Raw genomic sequence first — 23,657 nt, 5'->3', positions numbered from 1 at the left:
GCGCACGTAGCCACAAAGTGCATGCCGGGAAATAAGGAACACACGAGTCTCGTAAAAAAGTCGTTGTTCAGCTTTTATTGCAGTGTTGTCTTTAAATAGCAGTGATAATAATCTTCAAACGAAGGCCTGTGCCATTGTTCTGAGCACAAGGGAACTACGAGAAAATTAGTAAACATAAACATCACACAAAATGAAGCACGTTACATCAAATCGCACGACACGGACTGAAAAAAAACGAGGGGAAAAACGAATTACAAAAGCATGTTAAGAGTATCATCTTGCTTTAAAACTGCCAATTTAATTTAGCATTAGCAATTAAAATAACCCATTGCTGTTAAAAATGTTTTTATCAACTGTAGCTAAACGGACTCGCATCATATACCCAATATTGCAAAGTTTAGACCTATTCTGTGCAAATATATTGTGTTTGGGCATTTACATGTATGCACAAAGACGATTTTTCTTTCAAATCACCCTGTTGCACTAGAAGATATTTGAATATGTACACTATATACAGACATGCACGTGTCATAATTGCATACCACCATGTAGTGCATGGTTTTGCTTGTGCTTGCAGTACAAAATCATTTCACATATTGAGACTTAAACCAGAGAGCCTTAGTCTTTTAAGATCAAGGCCCCATTTTACATTAAGCATACAAATTTGGCATAAAGTATTCCATCTTAAAACTAGCAACGGATCTTGATATACATGTTGCATGTTTAAAATCTAATGCAGTCCCTGCAATGACTCAAACTATCGCTTCACAACTGGGCAGCAGACTCTTTGCATCGTCTAGTTTGATTTCTGAAGAAACGATTACTCTGTTTTTTCTTTAACTAATACACCGAAATACATTTTTGAAGACACTTTAAATATTCTCCACAGAAGTCACCAGATCAGAAGGCAGTTAATCTCACTTATTACTTAGTGAGATTATCACACAGTATTACAATTTAAAAGCTTTGATCCTGTGGTACTGCCGTAAGCGGACTGAAAAGTATGATTAAATAGAACAAGAGTTCTAGAAGTGGCGCTAAGTCACTTTTTAAGTGGGGTAAGAAAAGGGGGGGGGGGGAACAAAAAACAAAACAAAACAAAAAAAACAGGTTCACAACACTCTGAAGATAAAAATTAGTCAAACAGCATTCATTAAAATAGATACAGAAACCAAGTTTTTTTTTCTTTTTTCTTTTTTAAACCTAAAGCAAGTCCTTGGTGATGGTTTGTTTTGATGTCAAAATATGTTGAATTTATATTTATGTGTCTTTACATTTATTTGTGCCATCAAAGAGCCACAAGTCCTTCCTTTGGGTCTTCTACTTTCTCAGCTGTCTTTCCCCCTCCCCAAGGATCAAGAAATGTTGCTTTGTCTATCTCATGTCCACGCAGGTTGTGGAATAGGAAGGATTCTAAACGATGTCCAGTGTTAGGGGAAAAACAAAAAAACCCATTGTCTTTGAATGGATTAACACACAGAACAGGGTGCAGTCACATCCCACATCTGGTCCCCCGTCAGCTACGTAGCAAACTGCTGATAAAATGCCAGCTTGACCCGCTCGATGTGGTGGCACAGCTTGATGGCCGGTCCCAGCTTCAGGTCCATACACTCTTGCACTGTTGGGAGGTTCAGCAGCAGCAGCGCCTGTCCGTCAATCTCCTGCCGACACACGAGTTCATGTGAGATGCATTCTATATATAGCTTGTTTTTGGCTTAACACACGAGAAATGTTAAAATGTTTCCATTTCTAACCATGGATACAGTACAAGTGTATAATGCACTTATTGCGCTGAAGTAGAGTGAGCTCTTATCCCGAGTGGCAACGGCCATTAAGTCTGAGTATTTCATACCTGATCCAAGAAAATCCTCGCAAGAGGCGCACAGTCAGTGGTCCTGATGAAGCGAACCACATCAGTAACGCTCCACTCCAGGGGGCTGGTATCCAAACACAGTTTCTGAGGAGGCTCAGCTTTTGGCGTCTACAAACACACAGACAGTGTGAGTCAGACAGACTGAGATTTCCCTGCCAAAGAGGAAAGGCTCGCAGCTCATTTTAACCCTTGCAATTGATGCTGAGACGGGTACCAGACCTAAACATTTCATTAAAGAAATAATAGCTGTGTAAAAGCAGTAAAAGGTCACAGTCAAACAGTCACTGGAGACATTTTTGTTTCTTTGAAGCAGCATAATGGGACAGAGTGTAATGCGGCAGAAACACCTTTTAAAATGTTACTAAAATGGAAATGTTAGAAAGCACAAGGCATTTATTTAGAGTGCAACTGGAGGGGCAGAGCGCAGAACAAGTGGAAAATCTTTGTGAACCTGCTGAGTATTAATTACAGATACACTGCTTGGAAACATAATTAGAAATATTGCAAAGCTCCTCTCTGTAATTTTCATCACCTTTGGTGAAGGGGGGCGGTTCTCATCATCAGAGAACGAGGGGGAGCGGGGTTTCCGGCGTCTGCGTGTCGGTCTGGGAGTCGCCGGCGGGGAAGGGGACGGTGTGGTGGGCTGAGATTTCCCGACTGACTGCTCAGAATCGTCCTGGAGATCGTCCTGCATCTCAGAGCCAGAGTCTTCACTCAGGGAGTCATCTTCATCTAAATCTTCCTCCTCCCCACTGCCCTGTGAGCAAAAGGGTGACAAGCGGTCATTTCACACAGTTCGTTTAACCTAAAGCTTAATGCAGAAGTAACATGAGTTCTGGGGTACCTGTGGAGAGCCGGCAGGTGTGTTGTCAACGGAAGCTGATGAGCGTCTCTTTTTATGGACAAAGAGCTGCTTCCTCCTCTTCCTCCTCCGCCCCCTTCTTTTCACTCCAGCATCCAGATTAGTTTGGCCTCCAGGTGGACGACCAACACGTTTACTCTTCTTCTTTCCATAGTAATATGCTGATGGTAAAACAACAAACCTGTGGTGTCATTATCATGTTGCATCTGGCATGTCTTATAGACTTGAACACACTACTGAAACAGATGGATATTAATCTGACTCTAATGCTTGTATTCTTAAATGCTCTCTATAAGAAAAGCACCGATAAACAGGCTGTTCGGTAGGTCTGAATGAGATGAAAAAAGAGAAAGCGTAATCATTTGTCTGTTGCTATTGAATTGCATCAGTTAACGACAACACTGATGCAGCTGCAGTAAACATATCAGCAAATCTGTGGCTTTGTGCTTAAAAAAAAGAGTTTTACACAAGATCAAAGAGGCCAACCCTGACACCGATTTTCTACCAACTCTGTGTGCTCACTGAATACCTGCTAAGCCAAAGGTTACTGCAAAAAAGAAAAAAAATGCTGTAGCCCTTTGTTCTATTTCTCAGAATATTCACATTCAAGGCAGTGTTTACATACGCACGGATCGTTTCTATTCACGAGCTACACAAATGAAAAGAACTGAAGGTGAATAAGCTTTGGACAAAATGAGAGCCATGAGAGCGCCATAAAAAAAGAAAATTGTAAAAGGAAAAAAAATATTCAAAAATTACAAAAAATATATATATATTCACAAAAATGTATAAATATAAAAATAAAAATATATAACTTAATTAAAATCTCTAAATACCTACATTTCCATATACAAGTTTTTATATTAAAAAAACAAACAAAACACATCTGCAAAAACAAACGGCCCCAAAAGGTGGCAGACAAAAGAGGAGACATGCACTGACCAGAACACACAATAATATTATTTTGGAGTGCAAAACCTCTTTAGTAGACAACTATGGAGCTCCACACATAACAAACAGATAATGAAAAGTAAAATTAATCCTATCACATTTAATACATGCATTTTGAGACTTCTACAATTTTCAAAACATTAGAAATTTCTAGCAATTATTTCATGGTTGGGGCTTTAAAGGTTTACATGTGCCACCACAATGCTGAGCATGTATTACAAACACTGGTTGGAAACGTTAGACATTCCGTATCACTTCTGCAATGACATTCCTTTTCCTGATTCAAACACCACCATATTCACAGTCTTTCAAATGCCAAATGCTGTCAGTTACAGAAACACGTTCTACTGGATTTCCACTGTATCACTGCATGATCTGAGTCTTTTATTAGTTGGGTAACGTCCAGATTGCACATATACTTTCTAATTCAATTAGAAATCTGTTGAGTTTTCTAATTGCATCTCAAAGAGTTTATAACAGCTGATCAACAAATACAAAGATTTCTAAGCTATTATACATGAATATCAGAGGTTGTTTATATTGCCTCTCTAGCTATATAAACAAACACTTCAGATGAAATGAGAAATAATTTTAAGTCTCAATGACCTGTTTGCCACCTACTGTATTTGGTCTTGGTGAGGACAGAGCAGTTCTCTGAGCAGTGCTCCAGAACCATGCGAGGTCCAAACAGGTTCGGGCAGCACTCTAACTTAATGCAGGTTTTCCTGCAGAAGTCTGCCACACGGTCTGCAGTACGGACTATTTCCACGGTGGCCCGGTAGCTCTTTCCTTTGTACCTGATGTTTAAAGAAAAGCAATGGTCAATGTGATTAATTTTCCACAAAGTGCTGGGCTGGAAAAAAATTTCAGTTACTTAAAACCCAAACCGCTTCGATATGTAATCTAACAAGATCTCTCCTTACAGAAACCTAGATGCTATCATCTTATTCACCACTTTACTGAAGTATTAGTGGGTTGCCCCTGATTCCGGTGTGAATATACCCATGTCTGTACCTATTTGTGCTTTAAGTACACTTTTAAACCAGCTTGTTCTGTCAAATATGCCAGCTGGAAGCACTTGTTCTATTCCTGCAGGTTCTTCTGAAGAACTGAGTATTTTGAGTGAAGAATTAAATGACGCGTCTCCTCACTTTGCTTTGAGTGTCTCTCCATGGCCCTGCCAGCGGCTCTCCTGGTCCAGCTGCAGCTCTCTCAGCACACGGCTGGGCTTGTAGGCCGAGTTTATCAGCAGAGTCAATACCTGGAGACGAGATGAAAACGATGAAAAGAATTAGTTATTTTATACTTTAGTAGCACTATGTGTTTTCTCTTAACATCAAAAATCCCTAATCAGCCTGAGACAAGATTTTTGCTGTACAGTACAACATTGTGTTGTTAACTAATAGGCATAATTTCACTAGTTTCTGACGAAACACAACGAGCTAAACAATTTCAGAACCTGGGTCTAGCCGTGCTATACAGTGCTTTGGGTGAAATCCTAACTTGATTATACTAACAACCTCACAGTGACAAAGCTGCTACCTTTAATTTGGCATTTACATTTGCAGTGTTCAGTATGACAGTTTAGGACATTGCTAACATTGACTAATTTGCACAAAAGAAAGATGTAAAACAGAACAATGGCCACTGCACTCGTTTTGAAGGACTCTATTTCTGGAAGTGAATTCCTTATTCATTTTCTCCATTAACCAAAAAAAAAAAAAAATCTATGTACCAAGAGTTTCAAGCTTTGAACCAATCCAACCAGCTACAAGGTGAAACATGACAATAAAAATAAAATAAATAAAATAAAAATAGAAAAGAGGCCAGGCACAAGACTGTGTAGATAATTACTTTTACTGGTGAAAGAATTATTAATCCCATAACCCACTGAAAATCCCAGATTCCACAGCAAATTACTTCCTGACCCTTGAGTGCTAAGTGTCCATTTTTTAATATGGATGGATGGCTTGACATTTAGTAGTCTGTGTTGTGTATATGTAGTAAAGTACAGCATAGTTGCATGGTTATTGGTAGAGTGATTTATTCCTGACTGTAATTACCATTCTCACAGTTTCTGAAGTTTGGTGTTCTGGCATTTGGTGGGGTTTAAACATTGCTATGGTAACAGCAACCTCCACCAATCAGAGTCATCACTGTTTTGATTGAGGATTGTGGGTAAAGTAGTTCCACAGCATCACAATAAAAGATGTTTCTGTTAAAACAAGGCGGATATACATGCAGACTTGTGGTTTCCATAGAAACACTTTCCGGCATTCCATAATGCTGTAGCTTGTCCTAAGTCTGCTTTGGATGTTTACAACTTTATGGCTCATAATCAAAATCTCTATGGAGAATATGGATGGGATTTTTACTTCTGGAACGCATTAGTTTTGTTGATATTTGGTCATATAACAATGTTTTGGATATAAAAATGGCTAAAATATCTGACATGTCACCAGCTGATCAAGCCTTCTCACCTCTTTGAGCACGAGGACGCAGTTTCCAGGGCCGATGAACTGAGGCAGCTCAGCGATGCGTCCCTTGTTAAGGTAGGGCCCTGAGAAACAGCGGTGGTTGAAGTAGATCTTGGGACAGCAGTATTTCCCGTTGCCCTGCCCTGCACACGTTCACACAAGGCCATATATATGATGGAACCACCACAGTAGATAACCAGCAGACCGAACATAATATATAGGGTCTTAAAAACTGATCAGACAAACTGACCTGTCTCCGACTGGTTTGCTATCTGCTGCTTGACAGTGTCAGGTGATGAAGACTTGGGGGGAGTTCTGCTGTAAAAGGATGAAAATTAAATGAGATGTTGAAAGGCTGTTGAGCTTAGTCCACTTTACCACCAATCACACACCCCACCCCTCCTCTCATACTTACTGTTTCTCTGGCTGCACCACAGCAATCTTCTTTTCTTTCTCAACTGAAAAACAAGGAGAGATTAACGTGTGCCCGGATGCACTGCTTTTCATTGCTATTTATTCCAACGTCAGGATAAAATGAAGATCGTATTTTGTTTCTATTTGTGTTCTTAGTAACAGGCTTATTCAAGCTGCTGGGTAACCACCACTACCATGAAACTCTACAATGATGAGTCATGTTGTATACCTGAGGGCTTAATAGGGTAGACAAGTGGATAGCCATTTGTCTCACACCAGCTGACAGGAAATATATCGAGTGAGTCCACATGAACTATCAGCTCTGGCATGGGCTGCTTTAGACCTGCAAGAATACAGACATGGGCACGCACACACACACACACACACACACACACACACACACACACACACACACACACACACACACACACACACACACACACACACACACACTCTTTAAACTCTAAAGAAATCCCTTCCAATGTCAAAAAAATAAAAATCAGACATGAAACTGCTTCTTTTAAAACAAAAGATTATTTTCAAAATAGAAGAACAGAATAGAATAGGCTTTTGTTGTCATTGCACATGTACAACTAAAGTGTGGGTGCTCCACACCAACTGTCCATGGAATAAAAATATAAATAGTAGGACAGCAAAAATAAATAATAGACAAGAGGAGTATATACAAAACAGGGGGAAGGCACACAATGGAAAGGCACAAATGAACTTTGCCTTCTGCGTAATTAGCTGCAAATTTGTTTTTTGCTGCCATTCAAATACTATGTCAGCATTTTCTTATTAAAACAGCAGAAGAAAAACTGTGCACATTGTAATTGTTCATTTGAATCCATCTACTAAAGTTTCAGTAGTCATCTCACCTTCAAGGCTCAGCCAAATGTATTGCCCTTTGACCCGGGTGACTGTGGCCACGTGAATGTTCTCAGGTGACAGTGGGTTGACAGCCTCTAGTTTCATGGCCTCTTTGAAGCTATGCTCACACTGCTCCTGGGAGGTAAACAGAGAGAGCTGTTTCACGGTGAGGGAGGATGGCTGATGGTTAGTTTTTGTGAAATTTGTCCATTAGGAAAACAACATGCTGAGTCTCCCGTAAAAAGCAAGAGAAGTCACAGTGGGTCACCTGCTCTACAACCCCATTACACTGTCGGGATACATTTCATCACTGGTATCCGATTATGCCGTCAGTCACATGGCTAAACTGAAAAGTGTAATTTCTCATATTTGGTCATTTATGACAGGCAAAAGGGGCAAAAACAGAATAAGCAATGACACAATCAAGGAAAACCAATATTTCCACTATTTGTTATCTTTGTTATCTTCGCTGCCTGCAGTCTCTCTCAAAACTATATCAGAAAAATGTTTTATTGAACTATTTTCTCCCCATTCCTCAAATTTTTAACTTAGCCTAGTTTTTAGATGCACCATCATGTATATAAACAACATTATTTTATTTAAACTCAATTCATATAAAAAAACAAACAAACAAACAAACAAACAAATAACCCTCAATTCAGAAGCATGAATAAATAGTGAGACCCAAGTTTTTCTTTTTTCTTTTAATCATTATTTTTCTGGTCAGTAATCTGCAAGACAGATGGTTAAAAAAAAAAAAAAAAGGTTTACTTACAGTTGGGAAGCAATGTTGAGGAGCGGCTTCAGCTTCACACTGTTTCAGGTAGTCTGCCCAGTCAAAGTCTGGACCCTGGTATCCTGTGCATGATACAATAAACACCAACAAGAGAAGGAAATAAGGCAATTTAGAGAGAAACCAAGACAGCACAAGCAATCTCACCACTGTTATCATGAACTATCTGATTTCAAGTTGTCAAAAAGTGATAAGTGACAGAACAAACCTGGTGGGGGGCTGAGTGGGAGCCCGTTTTTGAGGCTCCACTGAGCAGGGAAGATCCCCGGACTGTCTCTGTGACACAGGAAGGATCGCCCAGCGCTCTCTGACTCCTCAATATCACAAAGGTTGTCCATTGTCACCAGGAAGTACTGCTCGTTATACACCTGGAATATACAACACCGGACCCAGAGACTGTCAGATGTTTTATCTTGTAGTTACACTGAGCTGGTTGAGTTTTTAGCAATTTAGCATTTCTAATATGATCTATTGTTTCAGGCATATGTAAGCATGTTGGATAAACATTTTTTAACTGAATAAAGACAGCACAGCATGGACACTCTGGGTGCTTTGTGCGGGGGCCCATATTTCATATATATATATATATATATATATATATATATATATATATATATATATATATATATATATATATATATATATATATATATATATATATATATATATATATATATATATATATATATATATATATATATATATGTATGTATGTATGTATGTGTGTGTGTGTGTGTGTGTGTGTGTGTGTGTGCCTTGCCAGGAGGGATGAGGAGGCTCCCCCAAAGTCCTCTGGTTTACATGTCCTTCCCTCTGCTTATATTATTTTATGCCAGTGGGCTTATTTTAAAACAACAAAAAAAACAAACAGAAACACTCAGATTTTTAGCTCGTCGCCTTGAAACAGTCAACAGCATGATTGCTTGGGGGGATGAACCGGATCCTGTTGTATTTCAACTTTTCATTAACTACACTACTGTTAACTAAATAAAGGGGTAAATCAACTGGATTCCAAGTGTCAGAAGACTCACACACACAAAAAAAACCCTAGAAATGTTGCTGCTGTTTGTCTGCCCAGACTTCGTCAGACATCAGTTTCCTACAAAGGGGAGCTGTGTGGCTTGTTAAATTGCAGCTCTGCACCGGGGCTGCTGTCTGCAACATCCTGCATTTATAAAGTGCAAAGAAATTATGCGCAGTTTGTTGGCTTGCGAGCGATGATACAGCTGCTATGATGGGCTGATAGAGCAGAGCAGCCACACTTCTGTGTAAAAAGATCAACCTTTTCACAAGTTAGAACCTGCTGCCCAAGATGCTGCAGAACACGTTGCAGTGATGAGTCACTTTCACATATAATTTAAACACTGGAACTCGAAAGTCTGCTCCTGATCTGATAAAATTTAAGTTACTTTCTTTCCTGTACGCAGGTTTGCAGACGTGAGTAAACGAGGGGCCATTAGCTGTGCTTAGCAGAAGAGCAGAAAAAGCCCATCATCAAAGCAGACCGTTTTCTTAGGAATCTACTGTAGAGAAATATTTAGCATTTTTAAATGACAGCATTTTGTGCTGTTAAAATTTGAGATTATTTCACATACAAATATTAAAGTAAACTGGCATCGCTGCCCAACTCAAGCTAACTACAAGGAAGCTTTCATTCTGGCATATGAAACTGTGTTGTTACATTTGGCTGCATCCCCGGTGTCTGAAGAGGAAAGACTGAGAATAGTGCAATAAAAATAATAATAATAATAATAATAATAATAATAATAGTGTGCTGAATTGTTTTCACACTCTGCACATATAACAATAAAAAGATCAAAGTAGTGCTGAGCTGATGAAAAAATGATTGATTATTGATTGTGTTACATATATTATTGTAACATATAAAGAAAATAATGATTAAGAATAGTACATAGTTTAAAACTGCGCGTTTTCTATTTCCTGCTCTGAAATAGAAAGTGGATGGCAAGCCAATAACTCGCTGTAAGTTGAGTTTCACTGCAGTATGATAGCAAAGAAATTCTCAGTAAACAGGAGCAAAACTGAGCACAGAAGACACAGATTTAATGGGAAATTCCGTTACCCTGGTGACAGTTGCAGGCCTGATGGAAATGGGAGCAGCAGGGTCAACAGCTTCTAGTTTCATCCCTTCTTTGAAACAATGAGCAGAGATGGCAGGTTGATCCTGAGACAAACAAACACTTGTATGAAGAGCCATTTCCAAAAGCCTTGGTCTTAAAAATCTTTCAGCACCCGATTTGGAGAATGTCGCTTTCAGTTAAGCATAAATATCAAATGTTAACTCGTGAATAAACAGAGGAATGTTCTGGTCAGGAAGAACAAATAAAGAGCGCAGTTGACCGTACTTTAGTTAACTCTGCAGTCAGAGCTTCATCCTGAGGCAGGTCACTGATCCTCTGTCTCACGTCCTCCCACTCCTCCTCCGTCCGCAGACCTAACAGATCTGAAACAAAGACCAAATAACTGTTAAAGATAACTGTGGTAATGTTTGATTATCAAGGGCATGCTTTTGAATTTGACTAAATAAACACAAAGTATAAAGCAGTACTTGGTAAAACACAGCCTGTATGTCAGCTTGGTCTGTAGCTGGACCTTGAAAAAGTTGCTCCCAGTTAATTAAACAAGGGAAGAAAAAAAAAAATCAATGTCGCTCTCCGCAATGTTGCAACCACAAAACAGAAACTTCTTATCACAGGATATTGGACTCCAGACAGAAATTAAATGGCTGAAATCAAATTACTGCTTTTGAAAAAAAAAATACAATAAAAACATCTTACGAAGAAGAAAAAGTAATCTAAAAACATCTAATTAACTCCTTTTACTAACATTATCCTGTATCTGAGCTATAAAAAGGGTGGTATTAAAATAAATGAAGACTTTCGGTGGTACTAGAAGACAGATCAGTAAGGACAGAGCTACAGCCTCCAGTGCCAACAAACTGTATCCACCTCAAAAGTATTAGCAGTGATCTATCAAATCCTGTATGGAAAATTAATTTCAAGGTCTAGCAGGAAGTACTGAGAAGTTTTGTTGCTGGGCCAGTGTATAGGAAAATAATAGAATTACACTTGATAATTAAAATGCATTCATATGGATCGTCCACGTGTCCTTTCTTCTAAACTGTCACTAATGCATGCAATGGCACTTTGCTCAGAAACCTATAGATGAAGAAGAAAGGAACTTCCTTTACTTCTGGAAATAAAACCTGACCCATGTCGATGCCACTGACCTGAAGGAGGCCTGAGGGTACAGCCGTGCTCTTTGGCCCAGCCGGGTGGGTGTAGGCGTGGGTGGAGATAAAAGAGCCAGAGAGTTGCAGGTGTGTCTGGGAGACCCTCTGTGCCTATAAGCCGCAGTTTCAACCTTCCTCCGACATTTTCCTCCACCTCAGCAGCCCAGGCCAGCCCCGGGTCAACACTATCCTGGAGCTCCACATAGCAGCCCGCACACAGGAGCTCCACTGGGTCTCTGCCACGCTGGGGCTGGAAGGGGGCCAGGAGTGGTAAATGGAAAGCCCATAGCACACTAACACAAACACACATGAACACACGCCTAGACAAGGAGAGGAATTTGCAGTGGAGAGAATGCACTGCATGGCTAAGTGGCAGAACTGAAGCACGGTGACTGAAAGCTAACTAATGGATGTGAAGAATTTCACAGGCTGCTCCTACAGTGTATTTGCTTCCAGCAGCACATCATCCATGGTGTAAACAAAAGCTCAGAGCCTTGTGTTTTGTATACTTCAGCAGATAAAATCTTATTTAGTTCAAGCTGAGATGTATTCTAATGTCGATTTTTTTATTATGGCTCTTAGAGATATAAATCTAGACTTAAAATACAAATAGGAGAATACAAATAACTAAGTAGCAACAGTGATGAGTGCAATATCATTAAAATTTAAAGCAATTCATCTCTAACAACTGCCTTATTTCTGTGCCCGTTTCCTATCATAAACACTCAAAATATTCAGAGATACTATATTGTGAATACAGGCCCCAAAGTAGAAAATCAATGCAGCAATCTGATACTGAGAGTTCACAAAGACGCAAAAGGATAGAGGAAGATCAGGGGAAAAAATTAGTGGAACACATTTCCACAGTAATCAGAAGTTACAGAATAAGCCAAGAACCACTTGTACAAAAAGAACTTTAAAAGAAGACTTGGCACAGAGTTTTTGAGTAGAAATGAGATGCTCTGCAACAGCTCAGACAGTGTGAAGGACGCTGTGCTAATGTCAGCTTTTATGGATACCAGCCAAGAAAAAAAAAATTCCCCTGCTTGCTCTTTGGCACAAAATTAAAAGATTAAACTGTGCTAAAGTGCACAAAAAAGCCTTATTAATAATGGAAGCGCATTCTTTGATCAGATGAGACACAAGATAAATTTGTTCAGATGGTTTCCAGCATGGCTGGCATGATCCTGGCCAAGAGTACCACAGTGAAACCAATGTTCTGACCACGAAGCAAGGGAGATGAGAGTGTGATATGGGGCTGCGTGAGGCAAAGTCTGTTTGGGATGACATGTATAGATGAATGCCTGTGGATACACTGAAACACTGGTTGATAGGTTTTACATAATATTTGCAGGAGAGACATTTTCTAGCTTGACAACAATCAAAGGCAAACTGGCCAAAATGTAACAAATAAAATAATCACAGAAAGAGTTGACAGAAGAGGAAAATGTGGATGTCACAAAGGTAGCAGAGACACTCTGCTAGCAAAGCACAGCTTAAAAAAAAAAAAAAAAAAAGTCTCTGAAGGATGGCATTTCTCCACAAAAACTGGAATTGTCCATGTTGAGGGAGTCTGGCATCAGAAATGAAGACAGAAAAGCTAAGAAGTGGGAAAAAAAGAGAAAAAGGAAGAAAGACACTGACTTCTGCTGCTTTAAATTCCTTCTGCTGGGCCTGAATTTTAATATAGCAAATCTAATTTGTTACTTTGTAATTTGGAATAAGCTCTAATATTACCCCATTACTTTCAAAGGTAAGTCAAATATTGAGAGAGGATCTCCTCTCGGCTGCTCCCTTTAGGGGTTGTCACAGCTGATCACCTGCCTCCGTCTCTCCACATCCCTGGCAGCTCTATCTTCAACATCCCTTCCCTAATATATCCACAATTCCTCAACTGCCCGTCTAATGTGAGAGGATGCAACTTGTAATTATCTGACATTTAAGTGATATGGCACATGGGAGTGCACAGTGTGTGCCGTAAATTTGCCCTGATAGAGGAGACTGTTGTTGGCACGGGTGGGTACCGAAATGCCGAAAGCTAACGCCCCACCCTGGGTGTGAGTAGCCTTTTGGAAGGACAGCTGCTTCCTTCCCCTGCCTTACCAATTCCAGCAGGCTGGCAGGCGCGCTGCACTCCTCAGCCAAGGCCTTTTCCAGCAAAGCCTCCCAGTCCTGATGCTTCTCACGCACACCTGAGGTGGATGATTCACACACACCATTTAGTTTATTAACCAAACAAGCTGGTGGTCTTTAGCATTACACACATCCCAATTCTAATTTTTCCTCACACAGCTGCTTTGAAGCATCACATCAATTATAAAACAGAAAAAAAAAATACTAGAGGGATCATATACTGAAGGTGAGATGTTATCTTATCAAACTTTCATCTGTGTCATCTACCACATCCCATAATGGCAAATCAAGTATTTTGTTTTGTTATGTTTTCTGTTTATACACACAAGTATCAAGGTTTTTTTAATCTCCATTAATGTAAAAAATGCACAAGAAAAAAGTTAATTTCCTTCAGTGTTTCGCCTACCCATTTCGTGGGAAATCTATTTTTCATGAAGCGAGAACGTAAGAAGGGAAACCCCAGTGTTTCACCTGTGGGCAACTGTGCCAGCAGCACATCAGGGGAACAGAAATATTCATTACTTAAATCTAATTGATGAACAAAAGTCCAATTACCTAGTTGAGTTCCAACATTAAATTACATTTTGGCATGAAAGAAAACCCCCCAAAATCTTGCATTGTCTCTGCAGAGCTCTCTCCATTTAAAAGACAGAAAGGTTACTTGACTGTGATTTATGAGATCAGTCAGCTCTAACTATGCGTCCCACAATTCAAAAATCACGATGCCAACCCCAGCAGTGCCTCACCTTCAGGGGGCCTCATTGTCTTGTCGTGCTGCCGGCTCCAACCCAAAGGGTGGAGGTCTGCCGTCATGATGTCACACCAGAAGTCCGCACGGCGGTCATCCTGGTATCCCTCGTAACGTAAAAGCAGCAGCTGTCCACATGTGGTGATGATGTTTGCCACCCAGTAAGGGCTGTCAGCCTCAGAGCGCACACATACCTCCAGCTTCATGCCTGGAGTCAGCCCTGTCTGCAGGCCCTGGTCCACCTGAGGGGAGAACGGAAAACAGGAGATCAAATCAACATAAGAGAAAAGACTTTTATTCTATTGGTTTTCATCCTAAATAAATCTACCTACCAGCTTTCAGCTTAAGTAACATGGGTTAAAACACTAGTTTTATGAGAGAACACAAGGACTCTCCAATTGTTTGCTACAAGTAACTTATCCAGAGAACACAGGGTTGGGTTAGGTTTCTTTAAAATGAGCACAAAGCACATGGAAATATTTAGTCATATAATCCACTGGATTGCAAAGAACATGTGGTCAAATTTCTTTGGATTACTTCTAGAGCTGGGCGATAGAACGATAACGATATGTATTGCGAAATAACTTTTTCTCGATAGAAAAATTTAACTATTGCGATAGGCCTCATCCCTCTTGTCCTCTTAAAAAAAATAAAGAACAGCCAATCCAAATTAAGTAGTGCAGAGCCAAACCAATCACAGCCGCAGCGTCACGTCACGTGACTTGTTACGTACAGCACAAGTGCCAAGGCGCACATGTGTATTTGTTTTTGCAGCCGGGCTGCCCGGGTAATGGAGGAAATGAGTTTGCCGACTAGAGAAAAATCAACCGAGAGCGTGAGCGAAGGTTACCGAAGAAAAAACCGATGATGGTTCCAATGCCGGAGAGATTGTCGAACGGAAAGGCCATAGAATTTCCGTAGTGCAAAGGTATTTCGGCTATTTCAAGTCAGACAAAAAACAGAGTAACGCGCACTGTAAATTGTGCCGAAAGCAAGTCTGGAAATACAATAAACCGGTGCATGCTCAATCTCTGACTGAAAGCGCTAATTCGTCATTCGGCTTTTGTCAGACTAAAGTCACTGTTAAAACTGTTTGAAAAGCTAAGCTATACAACAAGGAGAGATTGAGAATTTCCTTTTAGTTCTCAGTTTATTTGATATTGACAAAAGTTAGTCAATTTTGTCTGTTCTTCTGTAAAACAAACTAAGATTTATTTTTTGAATTAATATTTTGTTTCTAAGTGGAATTGACAATTTAGTAGTCTGTTTTGTTTGTTCTATTTTGAAACTTAAACGCTTTAGCGGCTGCCTTTTGTGTAGTTTGCAATATTTGCCTTTATTTATCTGAAAAAGTCTCATGTTCCTTAAGTACATCTACCCTGTTGAACTTATTATGGGAATTAAATATTTAAATCAAAACAAGCTGCAGATTATTTCACATTTTACTTGTGAGCAACGGCACATTTAAATCTTACAAATATAGTTATTTGGCTTATATCGTGATATATATCGTTATCGCCTGAAATGAAAAAAAACATATCGTGATATGAAAAAAATCTTATATCGCCCAGCTCTAATTACTTCAAAACCTGACCCACATTTTTCCTCAACATCTCCAAACTTTTTCAATGCATTTTGCATATTACAGCTGGTCAAATCAAAACGACCTCAGAAAAAAGGTGCTGCAGTATGGACTGCCCGTATGTGAGGCACATGTTTGTAATTAGTTAATAGAATTAACAAGAGTTACTATGAAAAAGGGTTTAATTTTCACTCATATTTACTTGCTTTGGTTGTCTGACAACAGAATAACTTAAGTTGCGCCTATACAGGAAGTAATTTGTAACAATGTAACAGCTAGAGCCAACTTTACACTAGTCGGGAAAGAAAAAAATGGTGACATTGGTGACTCTGTTGTTACTACAAAAAGAACATTCAGACATGGTGCTGACTGCTTGTTTTCCTCATTCTATGCCTTCTAGCACATTAATGAAAACACCATATGGGCATGCTAATAAGCTTAAAAACTTCAATTTAAATTTTAATATGAAGTTTGACCCCACCAGTCTCTCTGAAGACTTTACACAGAAGCTATGTAATTCATCATAAATAGCTAGCACAAGCTTATCCAGAAATGTGTGTAAGCTGTCAAGGTTGTCGACACCCACATGTTTGAAGCTGTGATGGGGCACAGCCACGGCTTCAGTCTCCTCCAGGTAATCATCCCAGTTAAAGTCAGGAGCATCCTGAGCAGAGTCTCCATCTGGAATGCAAACGCATTTTTCTTCATGAACCTGCTTTCCAGCATTTTGTCTTACACAGGAATGCACAAATATCCACGGGTCACTTGCATTTTTATATATATTTTTGGGTTTGTTTGTTTTTTTTTTTCATATTTATTTTGAGCACAGTCCTTGTAGCTGACCATTTCTTGTAGGAATGTTTTTTTGTCGTTTGTTGAGTCACTTAACAGCAAGCATTAAAGATAACAACTGGAACTCAAGGGATGAAGTAGTGCTGTGTCTACGTACTAGCAAGTAACCAATTTAAATGGGGCCTTTGTTACTAGTAGCCTGTTGCAAAAATGCATACAGGAAAGGAGGTCCAACAGTGAATGTCTGCATCCATCTGTAAAATATGATGGAGGTTCTGTCATAGTGTGGGACTGCATTTCAACCACTGGTGTTGGGCAGCTATCAAAATTGTTGAAAAACCTCTTACTGGCAAAAGCTTCATTTTTCAGCAATGACAAAGATCCCAAACACACTGCCAGTGTAGTAAACTGGATAGCACCTGGGCAGAAAAACCATATCAGTCATGGATTGGCCCGGACCTCAGCGTGGGATCATCACGAAAGATTAAAAGTCAGCCAACATCCAAAGAGCTTTGAATCCCCTTCAAGAAGCACAGTTATTAAAGCTTTTGTATTTTCTAACTAGTTTCTGTTTCTATTTCGTTTTGACTTTCTGTTTTCAATTCAAAACCTTTGAACGTTTCCAGAGTGGGCTTGTTTGTGTCACTTAGTTTTTATTGTTGGAAAATTATCGGTTTGCTGTTTCATTTTCATTAGTTTCAGTGTTTTTACGTATTATGTATGGAAGGCACATGTCAGACATAAGTAAAATCAAAAAATAATACAGAACTTTTTAAAAGCAATTGACTCGCAGACAAGTCTCAATAAACATTTCCATGACAAATATTGCCTACTGACAAAGACTAAAACTAAGGATATTTCTACATTTGAATTTGAATTTAGTTTGTTTTCCAAATTCACACAATTGGTTCGGTTAATTTTCTGTCCTACAAATGTCTATTTTTTTAGTTAATTAAAATGTGCCCCTTTTCCACCTCTAATATTTCCTCATATACTATATTTACATAACTTTTTGCCCATGTTTAAATGAATCGCTGCATCTATTAACACTTATCTAGCTCAATATAAAGCAATGAGGGGTCACTCCAGATTTTTGTGTAGCCAAACTGTTATTTTAAATGTCAACGATGGTTTTGAATTTCATAATCAAAACCTCCCTAAACTTTTTGCCTTTCACACATTTGTTCACAGAATTGTTCTTACCAGACACCAGTGTCTCCTGGCTCATGCTGGTGCCCTCGCGGCCAACTAGGACTCCAAAACTCTGGCAGAAGAGAGAATGAAACACAGAAATGAAAACAGTGCACTCATCCAGGCTCCTAATAGTCATCTGTGGCACACCACTATTGTGCCTATACCTTTATTTTAACACCATCTATATCATTATAATATATAAACATCCATATCAGTTAACAGCATGTAAGCCACTCGCCATAGAGAATAGAAAGCATCACAATGGCAGGCAGAGTAACCTGCATTACTGGGTCAAACAGCGGACATAAGACAAAGAAAATTCAACACCATTAATTTGCAAACTGTGCTTCAAAACAAAAAAAATGAATTTGCATTAGTTTGAATCCCTGAGCCATTCGAAAATCAAGGACTTGCTGCCTCTTGATAATAGGGCTGCCAGTGTCTTTAGAGAAGATCTAACATTAATATTCAAAGTGCTTCTATCTGGTCCCAGACTTACCACCTAAGTAACGCACCAGATGGTACGATAGCTGGAAAATATATGTAGCTATGCTAATCTCATCCAACCTCACCTCTCTACTTATGAAACTCATTTGGGTTCTTCTTTTTAAAACCACAGTCATATGCCTTTTCCTGCCCAATGTGAAAACACAAACGCATGAATGCGGACTCGCACGTCAATCTCGGACACATGAAACCCAACCCAGAGCATTGTGAGAGCCAGATGAAATAAGTTAATACAACAAGAGAAGTGGCATGAATGAGAAAGAGCGGAGCGCTGGGCGTGACGATGGTGGAGAGCACGCTGTATGGGATGCTGAGTAGAGCTTGTCTGTCACTGCAGCTCCATTCAGGCGCCCTGTCAGCCCGTCTTTGTCACATCTGATGTCTCTATTAAAACCAAGGCCGCCATCAGAAGCCACCCCCTCCCAACCGCCAGACTACCACTGCGACCCCCGTGCTCCGCCGGGACCAGTGCCGCCTTTCACCCGCGACCCTGTCCCTTACTCGCTCTGCCTTTATCCCCCTCCCTCCAGCACATACACAAACATGCAGCAGAGGACCTCATTGTCCTGGGGGGGCCGGGGGGTTGCACACTCCTTACACCAGTGTGGAAAAAGAGCAGTAGAGATAGGAGCAGAGCTACAGGCCTTTAGTAAAAAAGCTATATTCCAAGGGGTCCTAGGGGCCTCATTCTAAACTGATATCTCTTTTTTTATTCTGTACTCAATTAAAATTAACATTTTGATACAACAGATAAAGAAAAACAGAACCCTAAAAAGGGTCTCACAAACTCCATTACCATCCATAATGAAATCACACAAATGTAGCACCCACTTTATGTAAACAGTCTATTTTTCTCCTTTTCTTGAGAAACCTGCATCTCTAGTGCACCCTTTCCATCACAAAGATATCTTTAACTATGTCCATCCAGTGCTTAGGGACTGGAGCCTCAGATTTCTTTGTATTTCTTTGTAACCAGAAATAATTTTACACAGATCCCAGGCTGTTCTAACAACTACGCTTTCACTTATTACACAGAAACACCGTCAGACCTGTGAATCATTAGACACTTCATATCCAAATATCTTTTAGACCGCTTTATTTTTCCTTTAATTATTTGATTATTGTTATTTTTTTAAATATCAGAATTTTTGGATTCTGATACTCACAAAGCTAAGGGAATGATTGACATTCTTGTGGCTGCAGCATTTCTGCAATAAAGAAATTACGTTTTTCTCAGTTTCTTCAAGTTCAGCGATTAATGATGTGTGCTCAACAATGAGTCCTCCTGTGAGGAGTCTGCTGGCGCTTCTTTTCCTCATTTTGCTTAAACACATGAGGTATTTTCCCTTTCTGCTTGTGAACACCCTGTCATAGTTTGAAAACTGTTTTCTTGATGACTTTTACACCCTTCAGTCAAACAGCGAGTGCAGCGCTCTTCTCAGATCTGTCTTATTTTATTGTTCATATATGAAGAAGTCTGTGTTTTCTAATTGAAATTCTCTCTTCGATTGCTTCATTTTTCCCTCCAAGCACGCGAGCACAATACCTTGATAATTTTGTTCACACATGGAGGATTTTCAGGTAACATTTACGTTCTGACGACGTGAGTTTGCATCAAAAGTTCCTCATGCTTTCTGGTCACTGGGACCCCTTAGAGGAGAAAATTTTTAAAGCACTCGCTCAGAATCCTAACCCTGATTATGCAAATACGTACCACTAATTATACCCTAAAAGCCACAGGAACTATTTTGTTCTAAAACTGTTCAATGTAATGACTTGAAAATTTAAATTTTCAATGTAACCATGTTTTACCACTTACATTTTTTTTCACATTATAGACATTTTGCTCAAACTGCAGTTAAAAGTCAGCCTGACAGGATTAAAGCTCACCTTGGCTGTTTTCATGGCTTTATTCGCTAGCACCTGAAGACACGATATATTTTAAAGTCTTGTCACATCAATTGCTAAAATATTTTGCAAACTAAGGGCTATGGTTTTTCTAAGAACCGCTACTCTGTACTGTAGCCTGAACAACTTCCCTATTACCTTCTTGGCACAACTTGTTTCCTTTAGCCCCTAACGCTGCTGAGATTTGTGAGGTTTCTGTATTGCCTTTCCTATCTTTCCATCTTGTTTGCTAGAAATAGAAGCATCTACATGGAATCTTACTTGAGCTGTGTAAAAATACACCCACAAGCAAGGCAGAGACATCCAAATTCATGTAATTCCCATTCTCTTTTGTGCCTACATGAAAGACCCAAACCTAAATACAGTTATGTCTAGTGCTGATTTTAAAAGCATCATAGGGAATGCAGTGCAGGAGACGTATGGATGTTTTTCTTGAGACCACTAGTTTTAAATTATACTGTATATAATTATGTAATCTTGTATTTTATGGTACTTGTTGCATTTTTTTTATATTTTGGAGTTTGTATGGCTGCTACCTTGGCCAGATTTGGTCTCAATGGAATTTTCAGATTAAATAAATACATTTGACAAAAATCAAACAGCATAAAACCGAATCATGCTTTCTTGAACAAATAGGAGGACGTCAGCATTTGAGAATCACTATGAGTGGAACATGGATACGTTCCATGGAGTTGGTTATTTCACAGGGAATTGTTTGAGTCCATGAGGTGTAACTTTCTGCAGCACTTTTGCTGTGTAACTGCCACAGCAGACAGGAAGAAAAGCAACTTCCCCTGTTTCATATAAAGTAAAGTGGTCTGTGTGGACCACAGCTCTGCCTGAATCTTTCTACACCCAAGACTCTGACTGAACCTGAAAGAGAAAGAGCCAAATGCACACACACCCACAACTGACATCCACACTACATCCTCTTTACAAGCACTCACCGAATCATACTCTCATCAGCACTTAGCATGCCACTGAGCGTTCTCAATAATGCCTTTCAGGGCCTCTGACGTCTCGGGGAGGGAAACGCAAACCAACTAAATAAGTCTTTACACATTGTGTGGCTTGTCTAGAACACAATCTGCTTTCGATACAATTAAATTAGTCACTTCCCCAAGCACTATTAAATGGCATCCACCAGTGACTGAAAATACATTTCTACAGTTAGCAGCCCACACTCTGACCTTCACAAAACCTAAAACGTATCTGTTGCATTTGGTATAAATTTACACCTGTAATGCTATCAAATCTTTCGTGGTTTCTTGCAAACCAAACAGAGTTCTGTTGGTGGTGTTCAAAGCAATGAAATGTGACAAATTAAAAAATAATAATAAAAAAAATCACCAACAACAAAGCCATCTGGAAACTGTGACAGCCCACCATGCTCTAAATAACCCAATGTGTTAATAGGAGCATTTTATGTGGTAAAAAAAAAAAAAAAAAAACTGTGTACAATGAAATATGAGGTTATGTTAAATGCCAGGAGGTGTTGCAGTAGAATAATTTCACATCACAAACAGAATGATCCTCTATTGAGTCTACAGAGGCAGAACTGTCTGACTGATACCTCTTGGCTCATGACACGAAAGCCACACGGTTTATAGGTCAATAATAATAGCACAATAGGTAAGCGAGAATAGTTTTGGTTTTAGGCGAAACCCCCTTTAAAGGGCTAGCACATAAGGTTGAAACTCTATGTCATTCTTGATAATGCATCTTAAAACGATACCATAAAATTCACAACAGCAGCCTTTTTGGTTGTTCCTCAGACACCACCCCCCATCACCAAACACACACCTTAAATAACTTCAGACACCCTGACATCTTCAATGTGGAGGTAATGGTTGTAAACAAAAGCCCAACAAATAAGAGTTGGCCTGCTCCCGTAAATCACTGCGACATCCCAGCGAAACCTGCGACAACTTCACATCCAAAGAAGAAGAAAAATAAAGAAGAAGAAAAAGAAGAAGGGGGAGGAGGCTAAAAATGGAAAAGACCAATTTCCTCAATACAGTACGCTTAAATAACACCTATTTCCTTCAGGTGCTCCATTTAGTTTCAGTAAAGGCTGCTCGTTGCACAGCGGCACGTCAAGCCGAGCAAGCGCTGCCAGCCAGCGGATCACTCAAGTTGCACAATAGGGAAGTTAAGGGGGCTGATGAATAATAGGGTGCATTAAGTGAACGGTGAATCTGACGGGAAAACGCGGACATTTCGAGCATCATCTCGTTTATCCGCGTTAAAAAGCTGGAGGAATTAAAAAAAAGAGAGAAAAAGAGGGATTTGGGGGGGGGGGGCAGTTAGTTTATGCAGCCTGCTTGGTGGTAGCAACACAAATCGGATGAGGTCGTGCAACCTTCATTATGCAAGACTTAAACGGTACAAATATACGGAGTTACACGAGGGCACATCCGTGGACACTTCCACACGGTCCTTGAACTGTAACTAGCTTAAGATTGCGCCGCTTGTTCCGACTAACCGCAGCATTCAGAGAGGGAGAGAGAGAGATGGGCCATCAACGCAATGGCTTTGCAGAGAGAGAGAGAGAGAGAGACTACAGCGCCAACGGTCTAACTTTCACACTGAGCGGAACATGACACAGACAGCCGGAGAAATGTGCTCAATTTCCGTGTAATAAATTAAAAAACACGAGGGTAAGCGTGTAACGGCCGTGCGGGACTTCTCGGACACATGGTTTAAAACCGCCTGTGTCCGAGTCAAGTTACTGAACGTCACGGCTTGAGCAATAAGAGCAGGCTGACGAGCAATAAGGGCGCTTACACTCGACCGAACCCGACTCATCTTTTTGAGAGACGGGAAAAAAGGCGAATGCGCCACCCCAGCACAAAACATCGCTAGGAATTTGTGCGCAACAACACGGACCAAGTGAATATTTAGTCGCAAAATCGGCCCCTTACCGCTAAGTAGTTTTTCCAAGTCGCTTTTTAGATGCCGATCCTCTCCGCCTGCTCGCTCTCAGCAGCGTTAGCGTAGCGCGAATAAAAAGCCGAGGCCCCGGTGGGACGTTTCACAATAAAACCGCCTTCACGAGCCACCGCTTTACAGCCGTTGCCCGAGCAACGAGCTTTTGCTGTGACGAGGATTAATCCGCAGATACTTCCGGCTTTGCTTCGGCAGCGTGCCGTTAGCTTAACGCAGTTCTCGTTCACGACCTCATTCCAATATGGCACGAGCGGCCACTGCGCATGTTCTGCCGCCTATATGCCTCTGAGCCTGGCTACATCACACTGACTTCCATCTTCACACACACAATAAAAATGACACACAACAGGA

The 23,657-nt window shown here is 40.1% G+C and overlaps 1 protein-coding gene across 5 annotated transcripts; it reads right to left on the bottom strand.

Moving 5' to 3' along the window:
* Positions 1 to 55: 55 nt before the first annotated feature.
* On the bottom strand, positions 56 to 23,353 carry sfmbt1 (Scm like with four mbt domains 1). Of its 5 annotated transcripts, none has more exons than XM_063474615.1 (21): positions 23,282 to 23,353; positions 17,952 to 18,012; positions 16,543 to 16,637; positions 14,373 to 14,616; positions 13,597 to 13,685; positions 11,491 to 11,743; positions 10,607 to 10,704; positions 10,324 to 10,425; positions 8,449 to 8,608; positions 8,223 to 8,305; positions 7,456 to 7,603; positions 6,807 to 6,920; positions 6,579 to 6,621; positions 6,414 to 6,481; positions 6,167 to 6,306; positions 4,838 to 4,947; positions 4,293 to 4,483; positions 2,718 to 2,896; positions 2,406 to 2,630; positions 1,853 to 1,981; positions 56 to 1,661 (listed from the first exon to the last, which is right to left on the bottom strand). In XM_063474615.1, the coding sequence occupies exons 2-21, from the start codon at positions 17,974 to 17,976 to the stop codon at positions 1,521 to 1,523; spliced, it is 2,637 nt and encodes an 878-aa protein (XP_063330685.1). In that variant the 5' UTR covers positions 17,977 to 18,012; positions 23,282 to 23,353; the 3' UTR covers positions 56 to 1,520. The 5 variants fall into 5 exon arrangements, with proteins under 5 accessions (XP_063330685.1, XP_063330688.1, XP_063330687.1 ...); XM_063474618.1 differs by having other exon boundaries at positions 4,308 to 4,483; XM_063474617.1 differs by having other exon boundaries at positions 6,414 to 6,478.
* Between the last annotated feature and the right edge of the window lie 304 nt (positions 23,354 to 23,657).

Source organism: Pelmatolapia mariae, linkage group LG5 (genome assembly GCF_036321145.2).
Source record: "Pelmatolapia mariae isolate MD_Pm_ZW linkage group LG5, Pm_UMD_F_2, whole genome shotgun sequence".
NCBI classification, from domain to species: domain Eukaryota; kingdom Metazoa; phylum Chordata; class Actinopteri; order Cichliformes; family Cichlidae; genus Pelmatolapia; species Pelmatolapia mariae.
The sequence above is the reverse complement of the archived record's forward strand: the minus strand, read 5'-3'. Positions and strand labels throughout refer to the sequence as shown.